This window comes from Castor canadensis, chromosome 17, assembly GCF_047511655.1.
Source record: "Castor canadensis chromosome 17, mCasCan1.hap1v2, whole genome shotgun sequence".
NCBI lineage: Eukaryota > Metazoa > Chordata > Mammalia > Rodentia > Castoridae > Castor > Castor canadensis.
The window spans coordinates 45,921,885-45,944,878 of NC_133402.1; the positions used below are offsets into that span (position 1 = coordinate 45,921,885).

The following is a 22,994-nucleotide window of genomic DNA, read 5'->3' on the forward strand; positions in this document are numbered from 1 at the left end:
CGGGGACAGGACAGGTTGGGGAAGCCTAAGCTGAGGTGCAGAAGATTTCATCTGGGACACTGGCAGGTGAACAGTGTCCAGACCTAAGCATGAACGTGGGGAAATGCAAAGAACTTCCCAGGCGTGTACTTTCCACGTGAGGCCGGGCCTAAAGGCGGCGCACTGATACCTGCTGTGTTCCTCTCGTTGTCCCTGCTCACCTGCTCTTGGGTGGGCATTTCAGATCGTACGATATACACCCTTGCCAGCAAGCCCCGCGAAGAACAGAGGGCACGGAGGGAGAGTCACCCAGCCCCAGACGCACTCGCCGGGGAAGGGCGTACTTATGGTTTTCTCTGCGTTCACCCACAGGCGGGTCAGGTCATCGCAAAGGAAGGACAGCTTGTGTTTGGAGCCAGCTGTCAGGGTGACATTGGAACTGCAGGTCCGAGACTCAAGACACACGAAGCAGCCAGGAACAAACTTGCGGCTCTGTTTCACAGGCCGTGGCTCGATGGTGAGTGACATGGTTCGTTCCTGACTCAGGTCGACCACGTAGGTTTTATCTGAAACCACAAATAGATATGAGGCGTGAAGGATGGGGCCACAGCAGCCATGGGAGATGGCAGAAATTAGAAGACAATCTTTCAGAGGAAGAAAATGGCATAGGGACTGTTGGAAAAAAATTTTTTTTTTAAATTAAGGTAACACTGTAATGACTTGGAAGAAAGTTAAAAGGAACAGACTTCATCCAATAAAAGAGATTATCATTAGAAATGTAGCATAAATACAAAGTATCAAAGCAAAAACAAAAAAAAGGTTGAAACATCTGCCCAATAATAGGTGCCACAAGGATTTTTAAGGACAAGGGACACACTGGGAGAACAGGTTTGCAATATAGAACGACTGAGCACAGCACAGCAAAGGAGACATAAGTGTCTAAATATTCAAAAGTTGGGTATTGGGTATTGTGGTGCATGACTGTAATCCCAGATACTCAGGTGGCAGAGGTCAGAGGACCATGAGTTCCAGGCCATCCCAGGTAAAGTTAGCGAGACTAACCCTGGCTCAAAAATAAAATATAAAAAAGGGCTGGGAGCGTGGCTCAAGTGGTAGAGTGCTTGCCTAGCATGCGGGAGCCCTGAGTTCAACTGGGGACAAAAAAAACTCCTCAAAATAAGAAAAGGTTTTTTTTTTTTTTTTGGTGGCACTGGGTTTTGAACTCATGGCCTTTACCACTTGATTCACTCCACCAGACCTTTTTTAGGATGGTTTTTTCAAGGTAAGGTCTTGTGAACTATTTGTCCAGTGCTGGCTTCTAACTGCCATCTTCCTGATCTCTGCTTCCCAAGTAGCTTGGATTACAGATGTGAGCCACGGTGCCCGGCTGAAAAGTTAACGTTACTTGTAATCAGAGAAAAGCAAATTAAAACCAAGTGCTTCCCCCTGCTCACATGGGGAATCCTAAGTGTCTGGCAGCCCCGAGTGCTGGGGAGGCTGTGGGGAAAATAGGTCTTCATTGCTTCATGGAGCTGATGGGGAGCCTGCAACAGCTTACTATAGTCACTTGGGATTCCGTATAAATGAAAATCCTGCAGCCCTGGGAGCTCAGCAGTGTGGCATGGTGATGCGTGCCCACGGTTTTACCACAGTGTTGTGAAAACTAGAAGCCACCTAACACTGGGATAGTTCAATAAGCTTTGGGACATTCACAGATGGAATATTACACAGCAGTTAAAAAAGAAAGTAGACGATCTAAATGTACCAATCTGAAATCCTCCTAGATATTGAGCATACAGCAAGTTGTAGAACGATATATGCAGTAAGACATACACACTTCCTTTTCTCATCCACCCACCCTCCCTATACTTACCCTCCTACTTTTAGTGACACCATTATTCTGTGTTTGCATTGTGACTATGTCAACACACAGTCACACAGTGTTTACCCAGGCCGACTACTCTGCACCCTGTGATTATCACACTTTCTTTCCTGTACAAGAGTCCATCTTTCCAGGAGGTAATTATTGGCATTTTTATCACCTCTTCAGTTTCTGTGTACTTTTTCATAATTTGATATCCCAACTCCCCCCTTCTATAAACCTCCTTTCAAAGCATTAAAACATTAGGTATTTCTCAGCCTCATTGTTCTAAAGAAATCTCTGTGGCACCTTCTCAGCTACTCTGATCTAAAGGGGTTACTCTTTTTATTTTTTTTGGTGGATTTGAACTCAGGGTCTTGCACTTGCTAGGCAGGTGCTCTACCACTCTAGCCACACTCCCAGCCCTTTCCTTCTTTTTCCTTAATTCTACTTTCTGGGAGATTTCCTCATCTTGACTTTTCAATGCTTTTGAATCTTTCATTTCTCACAGTTTTAATCTCCTAGAGCCTCTTTTGGCACTCTGAAAACTTTCAAAAAATGACAACCTGCTTGCCTGGCACGTGTGAGACGCTGGGTTCCATCCCTAGCACTGCACAACAAACACTCAAACAAAACAACTCCCCAAAGCCAGCGCTGAAAGCTACGTGGACACCTTTGCTTGTTGACTGGGCTTTTCCTTGGGTGACCCAGCTGGGACAATTCCCAGGAAACCCACACCACCAGTGTCTTTGGGTCTCTTCTCTGGGCTGGTGGGATTTCCTGTGCATGGGTGGAGAACACGTACACATGGCCACCAGCAAAGGAAGGAGGAGGGAGCCTCAATGGTTAGGACGTCAGCTTTGACTCATGTCCGATCTTCAGCATGGTCCCTCTGCCTTCAGAGGGACTGGGAGCTTTGCTTCAGTGACTGTCTTCCCTTCTCCTGAGGACAAGCTTCTGTCAGCTGGTGAAGAGCACTGCAGCCTGGCGGCCTCTTGTCAGAGAGGGCTGGCACTCTTGGGACTTCCTCCACTCTTAGCCTCAGATTTGGGGGTGACCTGCTAATATCAGGGCCTACACCTTGAGTCACTCCAGCAGCCCTATTTTTGTAATGGGTTTTTTTGAGATAGGGTCTCTCGAACCATTTGCCTGGCTGGCTTCGAGCCTCAATCCTCTGGATCTCTGCCTCCTAAATAGCTAGAATTACAGGTGTGAGCTACCACCACCCGGCTTTCCATCTCTTTTTCATTGAGCTTCATGTTTAATAGATATTAAACATACTTAAAAATATTGATAGTGCTCTTAACACTGTCTTGAAACCCATTATTGTGGTGTTTAAGAAGAGGCAGGTGGGTGCGGTCACTCCTACCTGTAATCCTAGCTACTCAGGAGGCAGAGATCAGGAGGATCAAGATTTGAGCCCAGTTCAGGCAAAAAGTTAGTGAGATGCCAAATAAGCAGGGAATGGAGATTCATGCCTGTGAGTCCAGCTGTGAGAGAGGCTTACAGGTAGGAGGATCAAAATCCAGGCTGGCTCCGGGCAAAAATGTGAGATCCTACCTGAAAAATAACTAAAGAAAAAGGGCTGGGAATGTGGCTCGAGTAGTAGAGCTCCTGCCTAGCAAGCATGAGACCAGAGTTCAAACTCAGTACTGCTCCCCTCCATCCCACCCCCCAAAAAAACTAAAAAACAAAAAGAAAAACAAAACCCAAAAGAAACTGCCGGGCCATCCTGTGAACGGCCACATCGTTTCATGTTCCCACTGCAGGCCTGGGGGCTCCACTTTCTCTCCGTGGCCGGAGGCTGCCGGCCTTTCTACTCGAGCCACTGCAGTGAGCAGTGTGAAGGTTTTACAGCTTTTCTTGCCTTAGGCTTGATGAGACTCCCAGCAGTGGAACCCAGAGTGCAGACCACTGGGAACCATTGTCTGGATTCTGGGGTGACACAGACCTCTTATGACAGGAGTGTTGGGAGGCAGGTGGCCTGTGGCTCTTTGTGATCACACACTTGTTCCACTATCTACTTTGTATACAAGTACCATCCACTGGTCATTTCACACACTTCCTTCCCATACTTATTTTGGTTGGATCTCAAAATTATTCAGAGGTAGATGCAGTAAATTTACACGCTGCTTAAGAAACATTTTCTAGCCAGGTGCCGGTAGCTCAAGCCTGTAATACTGGCTACTCAAGAGGCAGAGATCAGGAGGATTGTGGTTTGAAGCCAGCCCGGACAAAGTTTGTGAGACCCCATCTTGAAAAACACCATCACACACACACAAAAAAGGCTGATGGAGTGGCTCAAGGTGTAGGTCCTGAGTTCAAACCCCTGTAACACACACACTCACATACACCCTCACTATTTGGGACTTATCGACACTGCTTTAAAAGCCACAGTGGGGACATTTGAAGGTGCGCAATCATTGACTGGTTTCAGAAAGATCCCCTAATCATTTCTGTGGTGTCAGTAGACAGAAACTTCTTCCTTTAAAATGAGAATGGGGTGCTAGAGGCCTAGCTAAGTGTAGATTACTTGCCTAGCATATGTGGTGAGGTCCAACTTTGATCTGCAGCATCACACAAACACAGAAGAAAAAAAAAAAAGAAAAAGGGCTCCACGGGAATAAGTGAAAGGCCCCAGTGTGCATTAACTCCAGCAGGACAAACTTAAGACTCACGGAGTGTAAGTAACTCAACAAAAAATGAGCCAAAAAGCAAAACAAGACCAGCAATTAGATACAGGCTCTATGAGGTTATGAAAACTGAAAACGAAGCTTCCCCAGCCTAGCTTTTACCCAGAGCAGCTCAGGGAAGCAGAACACACTAGGACCTCGCACCCATCCACCTGATTGGACCAGAGACCAGAAACCCTGGTATTTTCACAGAAAGCTAGAAGAGGAGGTTACAGAAAGCGGTGGTCTAGTAGACTTCTAAAGAGAACAAGACATATAGGAGGGATATTATTAATTCATATAGCCATTATCAACAAAGCCACTGGAATCCTTCAGAAGTTATATGAAGAGCCAAGCATGGCAGTGAATGTCTGTAATCCCAGTAACTCAGGAGGCAGAGATAGGAGGCTTGTGGTCCCAGGTCATTCCAGCCAAAAGCAAGACCCTAACTGAAAACTAAAGGAAAAAGGATTGGGGATGTGACTTGAGTGGTAAAGCACCTGCTTAGCAAGTGTGAGGCCGAGTTCAATCCCTAGTACTGCCAAAAAATGAAAAAACAGCAAATGGTATGTATGAATGGAAATACTACAGTGAACCCTCCCACGCTGTACAGTTGGCATGCACTAATAAAAACGCAGGGAAAGCAGGGCGGTTTGGTGGAGGTGAACATGAATTTCCCTAGGTTACACATTCTGGTGGTCATGGCCGGTCACACCGATCGTTCCTCAGTCCTGGGCAGTTTTAATATGCCTCATCTCAAAAACACAGAATGTTTGTGGTCACTCCATGGAAAGACATTCCCTGCAGAGGTCCCTCAGGTATATTTGAACTTAACCGATACTTTTCAGCAAAGTAGACTACTATCAACAGATAGCAGTTTTTTTGGGAGTGGGGGGAATTTATTGAATTTATTAAATAAAGTTTAAATTTATTAAACTTTATTAAAGTTCAGGCTCACATCTGCCTGCTGCCCACATTCAGAAGCTGTTTTTTTCATAGCTGTTTTTTCCATACTGTGGTCAGGTCTTGCCGTGGATGACAAGAAGACTGGGAGGGTTGAGGGACTCCAATATTTCCCTCTGGTTTTCCTTTTTTGTTTTGTTCTGGTTTTTGAGACAGGGTCTCGCAGCCCAGGCTGGCCTGAACTCACAACCCTTCTTCCTCAGTCTTCTGAGTGCTGAGGTTACAGGCGTGTGTCACCATGTCCGGCTTCCCTCTGGTTTTCTAGGTTGCTGTGTAGCAGCCCTCTTTGGCTTGGGAAGGTTTCCCAGATCTATGCCTGCTCTTGTTTGACATTCTGAGTGTCCATCTCTCCCAGGTGTACTCCATCCTATTTGCTTGTCCCTTCAGATGGGCTATGCACTTGACAGTGTGCCTGGCTCTAATGCTCCCCCTGAGATTGATGCAAGAAGGTTTTTCAGAGGTCCTAGAAGGTGCCAGGAACTGTAGTAGATAGGAATAAGACAAGATTCCTGAGCCTGGCACCTGTGGTTCACACCTGTAATCCTAGCTACTCAGGAGGCAGAGATCAGGAGGCTCACAATTCTAAACCAGCCTAGGCAAATAGTACATGAGACGTTATCTTAAAAAAAGCCATCACAAAGAGGGACTGGTGGAGGTTCAAGAGGTAGACACCTGCCTAGCAAGTGTGAGGCCCTGAGTTCAAACCCCAGTACCACCAAAACCAAACCAAAACAAAAAAAACCAAACAACCAAACAAAAAACCCTCCGGTGCAACAAAGCAAAATGACATCTGGAACCCTAACCTGTGGCTGTGAGGGTGTACACCACTGGCACAGGTGGGGCCTCCTGGGCAGCTTGGGAAGGGCCGGACTCTGCACCAGTCCCCTCCTGGGCCTCCTCCTAGCCTGAGGTCTGCTCTGCTGCCTCTGGGCCACCACACACCACTGGAACTCCTTCTGGGAGTGGCTTGCTACTTCCAACAAGTCACTTCTCTTCTGGGTCACAGTTTAAACTTCTGGGGACATGCACTGTGTCTCTTTCAACCCTCCGTCCTCATTTTGAGTTAGAACCCTGGAAGGCAGCATTGAAAGAGCGCTTACGACCTGCCAGGCCCAGTGCCCCCTCACGTTTTCCTTACAACACCCCTTCGAGATCAGTGCTGTCATTTCCACTCTACAGACAAGAACAGGGTGACACAGAGGGGGAGTGACTAGCCTAGTGACCCACAGCAAGATGAAACCACGGTACAAATCCACACAGACAGCTCACCCGGTCAGTGCCCTGGCCCTTAGTCTGCTGCCTCTAAGACAAGCTGTCCATGAATAAGGAGTAACTAGTGGGGTTTTTCTAGGGCCCCCCAAAAAGGGGTGGGGATAGAATGACAGACAGCTACGCCAAGGAGCATAATGGCCCTCTTAAGTTCCTCCCTCAAGCTGCTTTCCTCCCTCAAGGTGAGGCAAGCGCCCAGAGCACAAAGTTGAAGGAGGAGCTCACTCCCAGGTGCCGACCTGGTTCTTTCACAGCCCTAAGAGTGGGTGCATTTTTTTCTTGGTGGCACTGGGGTTTGAACTCAGGACCTCATGCTTGTTAAGCAGGCACTCTACCACTTGAGCCACTCTGCCAGCCCTTTTGTTGTGATGATTTTTTTTGAGATAGGGTCTTGAGAAATATTTCCCTGGGGCTGGCTTGGAACCATGATCCTCTTGATCTCTGCTTCCCACCATTGCCTGCTTGGGTGCCTTCATTTTTTTTTTTTGTGGTACTGGGACTTGAACTTAGAGCTTTCACCTTGAGCCACTCCACCAGCCTAATTTTTGTGATCGGGTTTTGCTAGATAGGGTATCTCGAACTATTTTCCCCGGCTGGTTTTGAACTGCAATCCCCCTTGACCTCTGCCTCCTGAGTGAAACACCTCAAGCTGGATGTAGTGGCTCACACCTGTAATTTTAGCTGCTTGGTGGCAGAGATTGGGATGACTGTGGTTCAGTTCAAGGCCAGCCTAGGCAAATAGTTCATAAGACCATCTCAACCAGTAAAAAGTTGGACACGGTGGCACATGCCTGTCATCCCAGCTATGTGGGAGACATACATAGGAGAATCGCAGTCCAGGGCCAGCCTGGGCATAAAAGTGGAAAAATAACTAAAGCAAAAAGGGCTGAGTGCGTAGATCAAGTGGTAGAGCGCCTGCCTAACACAAGGTCCTGAGTTCGAATCAAAGTACCACACACACACAAACCCAAGCCCCAATTTAGCACCTGAATACATGATCATGCTTGCTATAATGAAACTGCACGCCAGGCAGGTGGTCACCAGTGAGCCATCCTGCTGCCTAGCAAGCTACTTCCTGAGACTAACACAGGGTCCAGAGTCCAAGTATGACAAACAGGCAGCCTCCCTGAGAAACAAAGAAGGAGCAAAAGGAGGAGGGAGAGGAAAGCAGGCTTACTTACTGCTCTCGTTTTGGGGGTGTTGGACTAAAACTTGGAACTGCAGCCGCAGAATGCCTGGGCTTTGGGCATCTTGGTCACAGCCCTGCAGTGACAGGTTGAAGTTGCCGGCCATGTTTCCGGGCTGCTTGTCCTCCAGCTTGAACACCTCGGGGTTGGTGGTGGAGCCCGGGATGTAGTACTCAACCCGCTCCTCCTTCTTCTCACAGTTGGAGACATTGAAGCTGAGGAAGGAGACACTGGCTCGCAGATGTGCGGGGACAATAAACTGCCATGTCATCAGCTCGTCCTCGGGGAAGCCTTCCGGATAGTTGGCAGACATCAGTGTTGCAGAGCCTTCGCCCTCAAACTCGGATTCGATGACGCACAGGCCTGTTGGGAGGGATCCCAAACCAGAAAGAAAAGGGGCGATTACACCTATCCTAGCTGCCTATGGCTGAGGGGCGGGGGAATTGGAGAAGACAGGGTGACAGCTGGGCTTTGGTGGCTTACATCTGTAATCCTAGCTACTCAGGAAGTAGAGATCAGGAGGATCGAGGTTTGAAGCCAGCCCTGGGCAAATAGTTCTTGAGACTTTATCTTGAAAAAAACCCCATTGCAAAAAAGGACTGGCAGAGTGGCTCAGGGTGCAGGCCCTGAGTTCAAACCCAGTCCTGAAAAAGAACTAAGGAAAAGAGAAAAAGGCAAGAGTCACCCCCAATTGCTTAATAGAGAAGAGGGGGCCCACATAGGACTGAGTGACCCACATTGCTTTCTGGAAGGTGGGATCTTCCTTTGGGGTTTTAGGATGAATTGCACAGACTTGCCAACCTTGCACCACTCCAGCCCTAGAATCATAGGGATTCTGGATGATTCCGCCTACTCGGGCCGGGGGAGGGGAGGGCTGTGCTCACGTTTTATAGACGAGTGGTTTGCGATGCTGAAGCCGGAGCTGTTTCTGTGGTAGAACCACGGCAAGTGCAGGGCCACCTTCACTCCCTCCTGCATCTTGATCCGGGACACGGTGCCGTTTCTGCAGAAGGTCCCGATCCTGACCAGGGCGGTGTTGATGTGGCCGCTGATGGAGTGAGTGACCCCATCCTCGCAGCTCTCACCAGGCCCGATCTGCCTCAGGCGAGGTGCAGAGAACTGCAGTTCCAGGCCCATGCTCTTGGAGCCTTTCACGTCCCAGGTGAAGGTTCTGTTGAGGGTGGGCAACGCTGATATCGAAGGCTGAAGCTGGATCTCCCCGAGGGGACATGAGCTGGACACGCAGTCTGAAATAGTCACGAGAAGAATTTGGGTCACAGATGCTACAAGGCCACACACTGCCCTTCCCCTGTAGTAGACCCTTGTGGTGGTCTTTGCCAGGCCGGCACACCATCCCCAGATCCCCAGTCACTGACAGGCTTGGTGGCAATGGCTCACAGATGCATCTGCTCCTGGGAAGTGCCTCAGCCAGGGAGCCACCGTGGACCAGGAAAGCCTAGGAGGTTTGGCAGCGCTCTGGCTCCCATCCCCGGCAGGAGTTGCAGGCCACGGTCACTGTCACTGCCATGGTGAGAAAGCCTGACCTCCTTGCTGTGAGAGGCAGGACCCGCCCAGGGGACACACTTCCTGTAGGATCAGGCTGAGGCTACACTTCAGCTGAGACGACAGTTGTGCTCAGCTTCCTCCTGGCTCTCTTCTGCTGCCCTCAGTCAGGCTTCTTCTAGGGACACTTTCTGGGCAAATGACTTAAACAAAAGTCCTTGTCCCAAGTTCTGCCTCTGGGGCACCAGACTCAAGACATCTAACAACTGTGTTTTTTAGATTTAGGTACTGGAGGCCCAGTTGGTAGGCCTCCTGCCAGGCCTTCCTGGGAGCAGAAGGAGGCCACTTGCAGTGGAGCCTGTGCTCTGGGATAATATCCCACTTCCCCTATTCTGAGAGTTCTGGTTCCACAACTTTTAGGACACAGGACCAAGTTCTACCTCTTTTCTTTTCTTGGTGGTACTGAGGTTTGAACTCGGGGGCTTGCGCTTGTTAGGCAGGAGCTCTACCACTTGAGCCATGCTCCCAGCCTTGTTTATGTTAGTTATTTTTTGAATAGGGTTTTGTGTTTTTGCTAAGGCTGCCCTGGACTGCGACCCTCCTATCTCTACTTCCCAAGTATCTGGGATTACAGCTGTGAGTCATGACACCCTGCCAAGCTCCACTTTTAAAATCTGCTTTTCCCATCAACCAACACTGTCATTAGCCTGCTAAGTCCATCCGGAGTGGAGTGTGCAATTCCCTAGATGGCTGGGAGCGATGGGCAGTTGCTTTTGGGCTGGTATTTCATTACTACAACAGTTGGATTTTTTTTTTTTGAAAGACTAACAACTAATGACAGTCTTTGATGTAGTTTGTTTCCTAAGCCCCTGAAAACAAAGTGAGAAATGTTACTATCAGGAGGGAAATAAGAACGATAAGAGTAACAGAAGCCAGAAATGTTACTTTAGGGTTTTGTTGTCTTGTGTTCAGGAAATCATATCTGGAATCTTCACTCCTGCTCTACTGGGCTCTTTGAAAGTTCTGTTGACTTGAAATAGAATTAGGAACTTCTGAGCGGTGTAGGACCTCTGAGTTTATCCATTCAAAACTATCATTTTTGCAAAGCAGCCCTGGAGTCAAGGCGACTTGTGTCTGGCCACTTGCAGAAGACAGCCATGTGTGGTCAACCTGTGTTTTTGCCAGGCACTGCACAGCCAAGCCAATAAAACCAGGTTAGATAAAGTGGAGGGTAAAGGGCTACAATGATCAGACTTTGTGTTGGTGATGATCACAGCTATCTTAGGAGCTCATGGGAAACCAACCACTTGTTAGATTTCTGGGCATACTCCCCTCCTAGAGGACGTTTTTAAAATTTACAAGCCGGCTGGAGGCTTGGCTCAAGTGATAGAGCACCTACCTGGCAAACTTTGAGGCCCTGAGTTCAAACTTCAGTGCCACCAAAAAAAAAAAAAAAAAAAAAAAGATATGTTGATCTAAAATACACAAGCTTGGGCCACTCAAGGGATTCCACTTTGATTCCAAACCAAGAACCCAGCATCAAGAAGCCCCGGCTCCCAGCCACAGCTCTGCCACTGCCCGCAGCACTGGGAGAGGTAGGATATGAATAGGATTTTTATTTGTTGTTAGGAATTTTTGATTTTAAGATGGACATGGAGGTAAGAGTAATCTCAACAGTGGGCTGCCTCCAGATCTTCTGCATTCCAGCCAGTGCAAAAATGTCAAATAACTAAAATGACACCTGTCTAATTTTATTTTATTTTTTGTGATTTTGGGGATTTGAACTCAGAGCCTCATGCTTGCCAGGCAGGCACTCTACCACTTGAGCCACTCCACCAGGCCTTTCCCCCACCCACTTTTTCTTTCTTTTTTTGGGGGGGCAGTTCTGGGGTTCGAACTCAGGGCTTCACACTTGCTATAAAGTGACTCCTGTCTAGAGGAGGGAAAAATGCCATTTCTGAAGCAATTCATGACTCATTTTTTCCCTGATTTCTACTTTCATTATTTTCCATGAAACTATTGAACACAGGATGACAACAGAGATGTCCGCCTTCACGTGTCACTTTCATGCGCTTATTCAGGAAAGGAAACGAGGGGGCAGCAGACCCCTGCGTTTGATCCAAGTGCCTACATTTACTTTCTTTAATTGACATTTTCATAAGTTGGGAGTGTGCATTTTTACTACATAGTAAACCATGTGGGCATGTTGGGGCTGAGATCAAATGCATTTAAATGCTTTTCAAAATGGAAATCACAGACTGGAAGTGTGGCTCAAGGGGTAGAGCACCTGCTTTGTGAGCTTGAAGCCCTAAGTTCAAACCCCTGTCCCACCAAAAAATAAATACAAATAAAATAAAAAAATTAATAAAGGAAGTCACTGGACTGGCTTAACGGACTATAGAAGTAACATAAGCTTTTTTTTTTTTTCTTGAAAGAAAGGACAGTAGAGAAGAATAGAAAGAAAAGGAATGCCACCTGTTCCCTGTCTTGTCCACTATAGAAATAGTACAGGGTTAGTACTTTGGTGTTTATTCCTTCAGACTTTGAACTCTGTGATTACACACGTGTGTGCACATTATGTGTGATTTTATTTACTTATTCATTTAGAGGTAGGCTCTTGCCTTGTAGTCCACACTGGCCCAGAACTCATGATCTTTTTGCCTCAGCCTCCCAAGTGCTGGGATTACAGGTGTGTACCACCATACCTGGCTTATGTATCTATATTTAGTAAGGTGGGATCAAACTATACAAACTATTCTGCTGTCAGCTGTCTGATTTGGAGTGGAAAAAACTATCCTGGACATCTTTCCATGCCAAATACACAAATCTACTTCATTCTTTTAACAGCAGCACACCATTTCATTGGATTCTTGGGCCTATCAATAGTCTCAATAAAAATTATTATTTTAATTGTAACTGACTTAAACTGTAAATTACTCTGGGGAGAACTGGCTTTTTATTTTATTTCTTTATTTTTGTGGTGCTGGGGCTTGAACTCAGGGCCTCATGTTTCTTAGGCAGGCACTCTACCACTTGAGCCACTCCTCCAACCTTTTTGTGTGTTGGGAATTTTTGAGATAGCATCTCTTGAACTATTTGCCTTTTTGGCCTTGAAACTCAGTCCTCCTGATCTCTGCCTCCTGAGTAGCTAGAATTACAGGTTCAAGCCACTGACACCTGGTAAGAATTGACCCTTTAAAAATACTAAGTCTCTTCATCAAGGAGCATAGTATATCTCTCGATTTATTTAAGTGCCATTTTTTGGTAAAAGTTTATATTTTGCTTCAAATATACTTTATGTACTTACTAATATTATCCACACAAACATTTACTGGAAATGCTGAATTGTGGTGACCAATATCTATTCTTCTGTTCAGTTTTATTGTTAATGCTTTTATGTGATTGCTAAAAATGGCACTAGATATCAGCTACCCTCCTCTTTTACTTCCTCCTCCTCCTAGCTTTGTTTCTAAAAATAATTGTAAGTTTCCATAATTTTACTTTTTTTACCCTGGTGGAACTGGCGTTTGAACTTGCTAGGCAGGTGCTCTACACCTGAGCTACGCCCCAGCCCTGATATCAGTTCTTGATAGATGCTTTGCTAGATTAAGAAAGTGTGGCTCTATTTCTGGCTCCCTACGTGTTTTATTACGAACATTTGGACATCTCGTACTGATCACATTCCCTGTGACCCAGGAGTGCAGGGTCCCTCTAACTGACTCGCCCACTTGCTGATAGCCTGACCGATGGCAATGGCTCATTCCACTCTACAGCATCAGAGCCAGCAACAGCTGTGAGGACCCGGCCTGGCCACGGGCCTAGGCATTCACCATCTGACCTTGTCTGGATAATTCCGCCAAGCCTCTTCTAGAAGGGAGGAAATGATACAGAAACACGTGCTCACTGACGTTTTGTGTACACCTTTCTACAAAACCGTCTCTAACAGACACAAACCCTGCCCTCCTCTATTTTGAGTCTTTTTATTTTGAGTCTTTCTTTCTGATTTTTGTCTTGCTGTTTGTTCCCATTTCTTTCATGAGGCAAGGTGGCCTATTAAATTGTCCTGGAAAATTACCCGTCTCATTCAGATCTTCACATATTTTAATTATCGTTTTGTACACAACCTCTTAGAATTTTACAAATAGTGTGCATGTCATTTTTATGTTATTTTATAGATCAGTTTTTATGCTTTCAAATGCTATATGTTTGCATTTTATCTTTCTGTCTTTTTTTTTTTTCAAGAGACTATTTAGAGATTTGTCTAATTAGTCTTTGCAGAGAATTAGGTCTTGGCTCTAGTCATCAAGTGCAGTTTTAAAAACTGCTTTTTCATACTTTATTTCCTTCTTTTACTTATGAATTCCTTCCCCTTAATGGATGGATTGATCAAATCTCAATAGAGTTCTTGTGTGATTAATACATCTGTTAATTACTTTGGCCTATCTTAAAATGCTTGGGAAACTATAAATGTGAATTTTTTCTTCCAGATTTTTATCTTCCATTGCTAATCTCCTATTCCAAACTCAAATTCTGAATAATAATAATAATAATAATACCAAATATCTGTAGTTTAAAAAAAACTTTTTTTGGAGGTACTTGAGTTTGGACTCAGACCTCGTTCTTGGTGGGCAGGGGCTCTACTACTTGAACCATGTCTTCCAGCCCTCGTTTGTTGAATTCTTATGTGTCATACATTTCTAATTCATTATTTTATTGCATTTTTATAACAACCCTGATTTTTGAAACAATGACTTTAATTTTATAAACTACAAAACTAAGGCGCAAAGCCGTGAAGTACTTCATGTGAAGACTCCTGATCGAGTCATAGGGTCAGGAAGCCACAGCCAGCTCTTCCTTCCCCAAAGCTAGGGCTCAACCTAGTGTGCTTTGTCAATGCCCCACTCTTACCTCCTCAGCCCTCTTTGCTGTTCCCTCCAAAACCCGTAGGTTAAAACCCAGTCCTCCACGTGACAGTATGAGGGGTGGTCACTAAGTCCAGAGGACAGACTCCTCTGGGTGAGATTAAGGCCCTTATAAAAGGGCTCGAGGTTGGCGAGCTCTCTGGCCATCTTGCCCTTCTGCCTTCTGTACCTTGACTTTGGACTTCCCAGAGTCCAGAACTGAGAGAAAATAAATTTCAGTTCTCTATAAATTACCCAGTCTCAGGTATTCTGGTATAACAGCACAAAGGACCAAGGCAAACGCCCTTGACTTCCACGAGACAGAAAAGCATCACAGACTGGAAGATCTGTAGCTCATGGCCTCTCTTGGGCTCCTTGAAGGGACCGTGTGACATAGTGGTTAAGGACAGACCCCGAAGCCAGAGCCCCTGGGCTTGTCTTCTAGTCTGTTACTTATTGGCTGTACCATCTCAAGCCACTTTCTGTCTAGGGCTCTTTTTCTTTCTTGGCAGCACTGGGGTTTGAACTCAGGGCCTCAGACGTGCTAGGCAGTCTGAGCCATGTACCTAGTCCTTTTTTGCTTTAGTTATTTTTTGGATAAAATGTCATGTGTTTGCCAAGGGTTAGCCTCAGACCTCGATTCTCCAACGTATGCCTTCTGCATAGCTGGGACCACTGGTGTGAGGAGAGGCAAGAAAGGCAGAGAGGGGCCTGAGACGCTGCCAACAGCTCCTGGTGCAAACTCACCGATATTTTTCTGGATCTCTAGGACAAAATGCTTCTCTGGATTCTGGCAGGTGAAGGTAACAACCACTTTCTCTCCAGCTTTGATGAACAGCACAGTCAAATGTCTTCTAGACACGACAATGTAACAGGGTTTTGCAGGCAGATCTGGGGTCCCCTGCTTTATGAGAACTGTAATGCTGCTCCCTGGTGGCAGGACAATCTCAGAAGCATCTGAAGGAAAAAAGGAAAGTGACATGAGCTGGATGATCAGGTCAGCCCACCTGCTGTGGTTCTCCCACCAACTGGTTTCAGGGAGGATGCGTTCTCAGACCCCTTGCTTTCTCAGACCCCTTTGTCCCTTCCCTCCTGGGCTGAGAAGGGGCAGGAGGTAAAGTGACAGTGCTGACCTTCATGAGGACAAAGAACCAGGACACAGCTGGCTGGGCACTGGCACCTGTCTTTTGTTTGGATTATTTATTTTTTAAAACTTAAAAGCCACTATAGCACATCCCAGATATCTTGAATAGTGTGTTTTCAGACACTTACTTGTGCAGTATTAAGTAACAACCAGAGACATTATCACATTCCTTCTCAATAGGACAAAGAAGTCATCCACGGGTAGAGGAGAGACATGTTTATGACCAAGAGCTGCTGCCTCCTGCCCTAGGTGCTTTCTGTGTCCAGAACAAACATTCTTACATAGTAGGAAGACATTTACAGAAAATAGAAGCCAACATTTTATTTTAGTCCATGAATTTGAAAGTTAAGAGCAAAACAGTGCTATGACCTCAGATTGGGGATCAGGAAAAACATTTGAGAAAATGCTCCCAGGAAGATGAGTGGTTTGAACTCAGGACTTTATGCTTGCTAAGCAGGTGCTCTACCACTGTGAGTCACGTCTCTAGCCCTTTATGCTCTGGTTATTTTCAAGGTAGGGTCTCGCTTTTTGCCCAGGCTGGCCTGGGTTGCTCCTTGTGTATTACTCTTTCTGCCATTGCTGGGATGACAGATATGTGTCACCATGCCCAGCTTTTTCCCACTGAGATGGGATCTTGCAAACTTTTTTGCCCAGGCTGGCCTCCTCCCCATCTCAGCTTCCCACGTAGCTAGGATTATAGGCGTGAACCACCCAGCCAGTCTATTCTGTTTTGTCTCTAGCTTCTTTTGCTCGGTATGTTTGTGAGATTCATCCACATTGCTGCTTGGATCAGAATTTTCTTTCTGGCTGGGCGCTGGTGGCTTATACCTGTAATCCTAGTTACTTGGGAGGCAGAGATCAGGAGGATCACGGTTCAAAGCCAGCCTGGGCAGATAATTCGAACAAGACTATCTTGAAAAAGAAACCATAAAAAAAAAGAAGTTTCTTCCCTTCTGTGTGGCTGAGTAGCATTACATTGTCAGAATAGACCATGATTTATTTGTCCGTGCACCTACTCAGACTGATATCTGAGTTCTTTCCAGCTTTTTTTTTTTTGGATACTCCTTGGTTTTGAACTCAGAGCCTGGCGCTTGCTAGGCAGGCATTCTAGCACTTGAGCCGTGTCCCAGCTCTCTTTCCAGCTTTTGACGGCCGTGAGCTCTAATTGCAGCAGAACTGCTGGCTGGCCAAGAGCCTAGATGCATGCTCAGTGAATAAGCACTGAATGCTTTGTCCCCAGAGTACTACAGCCACCCTGAGCACATGCTGGCAACCTCTTCTTGTTCCTTCCTTCTCCTTGCACACTCGATCCACCTGCTAGTGGATTATACAGCACAGAAACTGCTCCCCCAAACTGTGAAAGGGACCAGCAAGAATTTCCCCAGCTTATCACCTGTCTTTTCACCTTACCCACAGTGCCTTTTCAGGTAAAGACTTTGCCCTCTTTGGGCTCTGTTCCTTCACTTGGAAAACAAGGGGTTGGACTAGAATAACTCTACATTCCTTTTCTTGCTAGCTTGGAGTCTGTGATCAGCAGCTGCCTACATAGGAAAAAGTGACTCTGTAACTATAAGGATTCCCAACCTCTGCCCACCAGCAACACAGCTCTTAGAGTGTTGGGGCACCACCACAGGGGGCTGCATGACTTTGTTCTCAAGAGGGTTTAGGTTTCCATTTTTGGAGCAAAACTTCTTACCTCTTCAGCCTCTCTGATTGTGTGACTGACTCTCCATTTTGGTCATTGTGCTCTGAGTCACCCTTGCTTTCTTTCTTGAACACACCAACATCTTTCTACCTCAGGGCCTTTGTATGTGCTGCCCCTGATTCCTAAAATGCTCTTTCTTTAGAAAGAGCTGGTGTTTTTTTGCCATTTAAGTCTCAGCTCAAGTGCCCTCCATAGAGCAGCCTTCTTTGGTCAACCTACTGGAAGTGCTTCTCCCACCCCCACCCCAGTTCTGCTCCCTGCTCTGGTTTCTGCATGGGATTAGTGTCATTTGTCCATTTGTCCCCTCCTCCTGTGACTGGAATGTGAGCGCCTACAGGATTGCAGGTTCGAAGCCAACCCAGGCAAACTAAAAGCAAAAGGACGGGAAGTATGGCTTAAGGTAGAGCACCTGCCTAGCGAGTGCAAAGCTTTGAGGTCAAACCCCAGTATTAAAAAAAAAAAAAAAAACGAAAAAACCAAAAACCCAAGGGCTGGCAGAGTGGCTCAGGTGGTAAGAGTGCCTTCATAGCAAGTGTGAGGCTCTGAGTTCAACCCCAAGGCGGCAAAAAAAAGAAAAAAAAAAAAATCCAGATTGTCACATTTGTAGCTGAGTTGCATATTGTATTCTTTTTCTGCAGTTATAAAAATGTCTTAACATGTTTCTTATAAAAGATCCTTGGGGCATCCTTGTCCGGAGGTTTGGCCTGCTCTCCTCTGGGTATTCACATTGGGCTACTTCAATGTCAGGAACACCTGCATTCAGTTTCCAGCTGCAGCCAGGCTAGCTGCACCACCAGTGTCTTTCTCGTTCTCATTTCCACCTTTGGCCAAAGCTTTATTTTGAAGTTATTATTCTTACATTATTTTCATGATTTTAATTGGCAGACACAAGGCAGATCAGCAATGGCCTGAGGCTGGAGGGTGAGAGGAGGGAGCACAGGGGGACAGTCATAATATATTCCAGGGACCCTACTTGGTACAAATGATTTAATGACAAAAATGTCCAGGGTCCCTTCCCTCAGGGAGTCTAATTTATCCATTAAAAAAATAATAAAGTCTCAGGAGGTCTGCCATGAGACCAGGAAATCTGTACTGGAAGCATGTTTTTTGCTCTATGGTGGAAAGTAGAGATTCACTTTATTATTTTTTTCCATATGGAGAGCCAGTACACTAACTCTAATGACTGAATACAGCAATCCTTCCTGCATGAATTACTAATGCAACCACATTAGTAATTACTAATGCAACCTCATTTGGCAAAGAAGGATGAAGAAACTTTGCAAGGGTTAAAACGATGTGGCCCCCTGGCTTCCAACTCAGAGTCATCGAACACACTGAGCTGAGGACACATGGTCAGTAAGAACAGTCCTACCCACCTTCGCAGCAGGAAGACAGGATTTGCATTTCAAGCAGGGTCACATTCAGGGACACTGCACCCCCATGGCCACCATTTGTAACTGCCCTCTCATCCTGAGTCATACATAAGTCAGCTGGAGATGGAGAGTGGGGGTAAGAGGTAAGAATTCCACCTTGTACATGCTTGAAATATGGGTCCCCCCCAACTCCATACTGTAATAGAGGGAAAGACAGACAGATACAAATACATATCCCACACTACTGCTTGTGTAAAATCTCTTGGGAGCTCATGTGATCACAAATGCTTCGCGTTCGAGAACATTTTGCTTGCACAGGTTTCCCTCTTCCCCACTCACCACCCTTCAGTATACCTCGAACTTGGAAATGCCAAAACAGCAGAATAAAATCTCAGCTTCTCCCTGCCCTCCTGCCGTGGGGCCTGGCATAGCTGAGCCCTTGACAAATAGACTGTAGTTTAAAGGAAGTGGCTTGAGTGTTTTCTTCTTCTGCACCCCTTTAATCTGCCCCAGGAATTGTATATTTCTTTGGTCTAATATTTCAGATCTGTGACTCCAGTTCAGAGAATCCCAGCCAGTGCTCCTGACTGAGTTCCTCCAGGCTTAAAGAAACCCACATTGACTCTCTCCAGAGCATGGACTGCCAGGCTTGAGGCCATGGGGAAAGCTTGGGAGGCACTGAGATGGATTTCTGAGTCACAACTCTCTCTGTCTGTCTCTCCAGCTCCCCTAACCACCCCATCTTGCCTTATTAGGACATCTTCACTCATCCCGCCTCACCAGTCCCTTCTCAGGCGGGAATTTCCATGGTTTCAATCACCATTCATTATTCACCCTTCATCATTCACTGTGTCACAGGTTATTCTACAAACAGTTCTGCTCTCCTGTTTCTTTGCAATTCTTGTTTATAGCATACGATGAATGCAAAGGAGATTTTACCAGATAAACACTAGGATCCACCAATCTGACAACTGTAACGTCCAATACAGCTTAAAAGCTTGATGCCAGCCACTTCAGCATTTTTAGCTGTGTCAGAACCAGGGCCTGTATGCTGGGTATGGTCTCCTGAGGGACTTGGCTCCTTTTCACCTTCCATCCTCATCGATGATGAACAGGGGGTCTGAGCCTGGGCACCAGGAGGCACAAACAGGGTGCTGAAGGGCAAGTGTGAATCAGTGTGGCTGATGAGTCTCAGCTTGTGTGGGAGTCAGATTCCAGAGCTAGCACAAAAGAGGAAGATTGTTGAGAGCCAAAACAGCTCTATCCCCTCCGAGAAAGATGTCACACTGCAGATCAATCTGCTCACCCAACGGGCCCACCAGCCACTGTTGACTGCTTCCATGCATTCGATCCAAGTTGAGCCCAGGTAAAGTAGGGATTTGCCTCTAGAAGTTGGGTTTATAAAATACATTGCATTTAGCTCATGCCTGTAATCCTAACTACTGAGGAGGCAGAGTTCAAAAGCTTGGGAAAACAGTTTGTGAGACCCTATCTCAAAAAAATCAATTCTGGCTCTGCTACTCGCTCACCAGCCATGTCTGCTTGGATAAAGTCCTTAGAGTCTCTGGGCCTCGATATCCTCAACAACGAACAGAGATAGTGATGGAATTCTTGTGAGGCCTGAATGAGTTAAACAGTGCTGAGATTGCTTCCAGGGAGCCAATAATATTAAGCTGTTGTTATTGTAGATATTATTATTATTATTGTACTGGGGTTTGAACTCAGGGCCTATACCTTGAACCGCTGTTCAAGTGGCCTGTTCACCAGCCCTGTTTTGTTTTGTTTTGTTTTGAGATAGGGCCTCGAGAACTATTTGCTGGGCCTGGCTTTGAGATCAGATCAGAGATCAGATCCTCCTGATCTCTGCCTCCTGACTAGCTAGGATTACAGGTGTGAGCCACTGGCACCCAGCTGTAGATATTGTTAATGAGGGCATGTTACAGCTGCCAGTACTAGTGATGGGTACCAGTTAAGGGAGTTCTGGGACAAGTCTCGCATCAGCTTGACTGAGTCCAGAGAACTGGCTGGCTGGGCAGGGCCTGGGCGAGGCAATGAAGGCACCTGAAGGGCAAACCCTGAGCAGGTGTTCACTCCCAGGCTGTGCAAGCGTGAGCGCCAACTTCAGTTCTGCATGCCTGTTGCTCACCTTGGCCCTGGCCCTGCCCTGTCCTGCCCTGCCCTGCTCACTGGCTATTAAGTCCCTTTAATTCCTGCTGACTCATGTGACTCCAGACCCACTAGGACTCATAGATTCGACCTTCCATCCCCAAGTGTGCTGAGCTCCAGAGGCAGCTGGGACAGCCTGGTTCAACCATAGCCATCTGTCCACTGCACCCCCATAGGGCATGACACTGAGCTGCCACATGAATACAGACAAGGCTGGTCGGGCCACCTGGCAGAGGAGGAGGTACTGATGTTCTTAGTAAGTGGGCAGAGTCACTGGGTGAACAGGGGCTGGGGTCAGCATCAACACGACCCATTTAAGCAGGGTCTGCTGTGGGAGAGGGGCCAGACTGTCCTGTCACCAAGCCCATGGTCTTTCCAATCCAGTGGACCTTAGGCACCAGGCAAGAAGGCAGAGGAGGGACAACTGGCTTAGACACCCTCAATCCACTTGCCACTGACTTGGCTGATCCATTTATGGACTGATAATCTGAGGTGCAAGTCTCACATCCAATGAGAAGACCATGATCTGCCTACCCAGAAAGAGTTAATTTCTACCTTCATTTAAGGAAAAGCTAGAGGGCCAGGCATGGTGGTGCATACTTATAATCCCACTTACTCAGGAGGCAAAGGAAGAAGGATCTTGGTCTCAGGTCAGTCCAGGCAAAAGCATGAAACCCTATCTGAAAAACTAAAAAGCTAAAGGATTAAAAGTGTGACAAAAGTGGTAGAGTGATGCTTGCCTGGCAATGAGAGGCCCTGAGCTCAACCTCAAGTACTGCAAAGAAAAAAAAAGAAAGAAAGAGAACACCAGTTGTCATTTCAAGGACCAGTCTTCTTGAATGGGAACCCTTGGGAATCTAGACCCCAGGCTTCCTCAGTGACAGTGAGCACTTAATAAACGCTCAGTGTGTGTCAGGAACTACTCTTACATGTGATAAGCATTTATAAACCCCCACATCCGCCCCCAAGCACAGGCTGTCATGCTAAGCCTGCACATGAAGAAATTGAGGCTCAGACAGGCCAACTGAGTTGCACAGGCTTCTGTGCCTAAGGTCTGACCCCAAGCCCAGGGTATAATAAATGAGTCCTGGGCAGATCTAATCCTGCCCCAGGAATGCCACACACAACCAGGAACTTTTTGATGTGAATGGTTTGTGCCAGGACTGGCGGCATGGCTCAAGTGGTAGAGCGCCTGCCTAGCAAGCCTAGCAAGCACGAGGCCCCAGTGCCACCAGAAAAAAAAGAAAGAGAATGGTTTGTTCCCACCAACAAGGTAAATCAGGACAGAAGAAAAATTTCCAAGCCACTGACTTGGTCAGGGAAAGATGCCTGTTTAAAATGGTCCAGTGGGCACAATGCACCGATGCAAATCTTTCTTCATTTCAAAATCACTTCAAAGTGTAGCTTGAATTTAAATCTAAGATTTCAAGTTCCCTGGAATTTGAACTGTTTAGAGCATGGTGTTCTCTTGCGTACTTTTTGGGCAATGTCCAGGTGGAAGGTTCTAGGAGAAGGTAGCTGGTGCGATGCAGGTATTGAGAGCTTCACAGCTTTGTGGGGGGGGGGTTGGCAGGCATGGGAGTTTTTTTTTTTTCAGTACTGGGGCTTAAATTTAGGGCCTTCACCTTGAGCCACTCTACCAGCCTTATTTTTTGTGTGTGTGAAGGGTTTTTCGACATAGGGTCTCGTGAACTATTTTCCCAGGCTGGCTTGGAACTGTGATCCTCCCGATCTCTGCCTCCTGAGTAGCTAGGATTGCAGGTGTGAGCCACTGGCGCCCAGCTAGACATGTGAGATTAATATGGCTAAACTGGTGGCTCATGCCTATAATCCTGCTATATTTGAAAGAAAGAAAAGTGGCCATGGTTCTAGAGCTAGCACTGGCGATGAAGCACTAAGGTTGGGCTCTGGCAGAAAAACACACAGAAGCTGGGCTCAGGGCTCATTTCTCAAGATAAGAAGACTCATGGGTGAAATCAGACCCAAGTGGAGGAGCACTCCCCTGATCTCCAAACACCAGCCTCCTTCCTCTTTAACTGAGGTGATGGAAGTTCCATCAGGCCTCTGGTGTGGCCTAGCTCTGCCTTTTCCTGGAATACAGACCCCACTTGTCCTGGGCAGCTGAGTCATGAAGCCCCCACATTCATTGGTTGGAAGCCGCTCAGGACCTGATGAGCCCAGCTAATCATCCCCCACCTTATTCCCAGAGCTCATTTTTGGAAAAGCAGCCAATTGAGGCGGCAGGGTAAATCGCTCATTCTTTTTCTCAGT

At 46.7% G+C, this 22,994-nt stretch overlaps 1 protein-coding gene across 3 annotated transcripts in view; it reads right to left on the reverse strand.

Annotated features, from left to right (window-relative positions):
- Positions 1 to 22,994, reverse strand: part of Cdcp1 (CUB domain containing protein 1) — a 50,509-nt gene that overhangs the window by 9,073 nt on the left and 18,442 nt on the right. For all 3 annotated transcript variants that reach the window (XM_020181568.2, XM_074060150.1, XM_074060152.1), the window contains exons 2-5: positions 15,083 to 15,292; positions 8,816 to 9,178; positions 7,926 to 8,294; positions 324 to 545 (exon numbers count right to left, since the gene is read on the reverse strand). In XM_020181568.2, the coding sequence (XP_020037157.2) occupies positions 324 to 545; positions 7,926 to 8,294; positions 8,816 to 9,178; positions 15,083 to 15,292 (1,164 nt within the window). The remainder of the gene's footprint in view (positions 1 to 323; positions 546 to 7,925; positions 8,295 to 8,815; positions 9,179 to 15,082; positions 15,293 to 22,994) is intronic.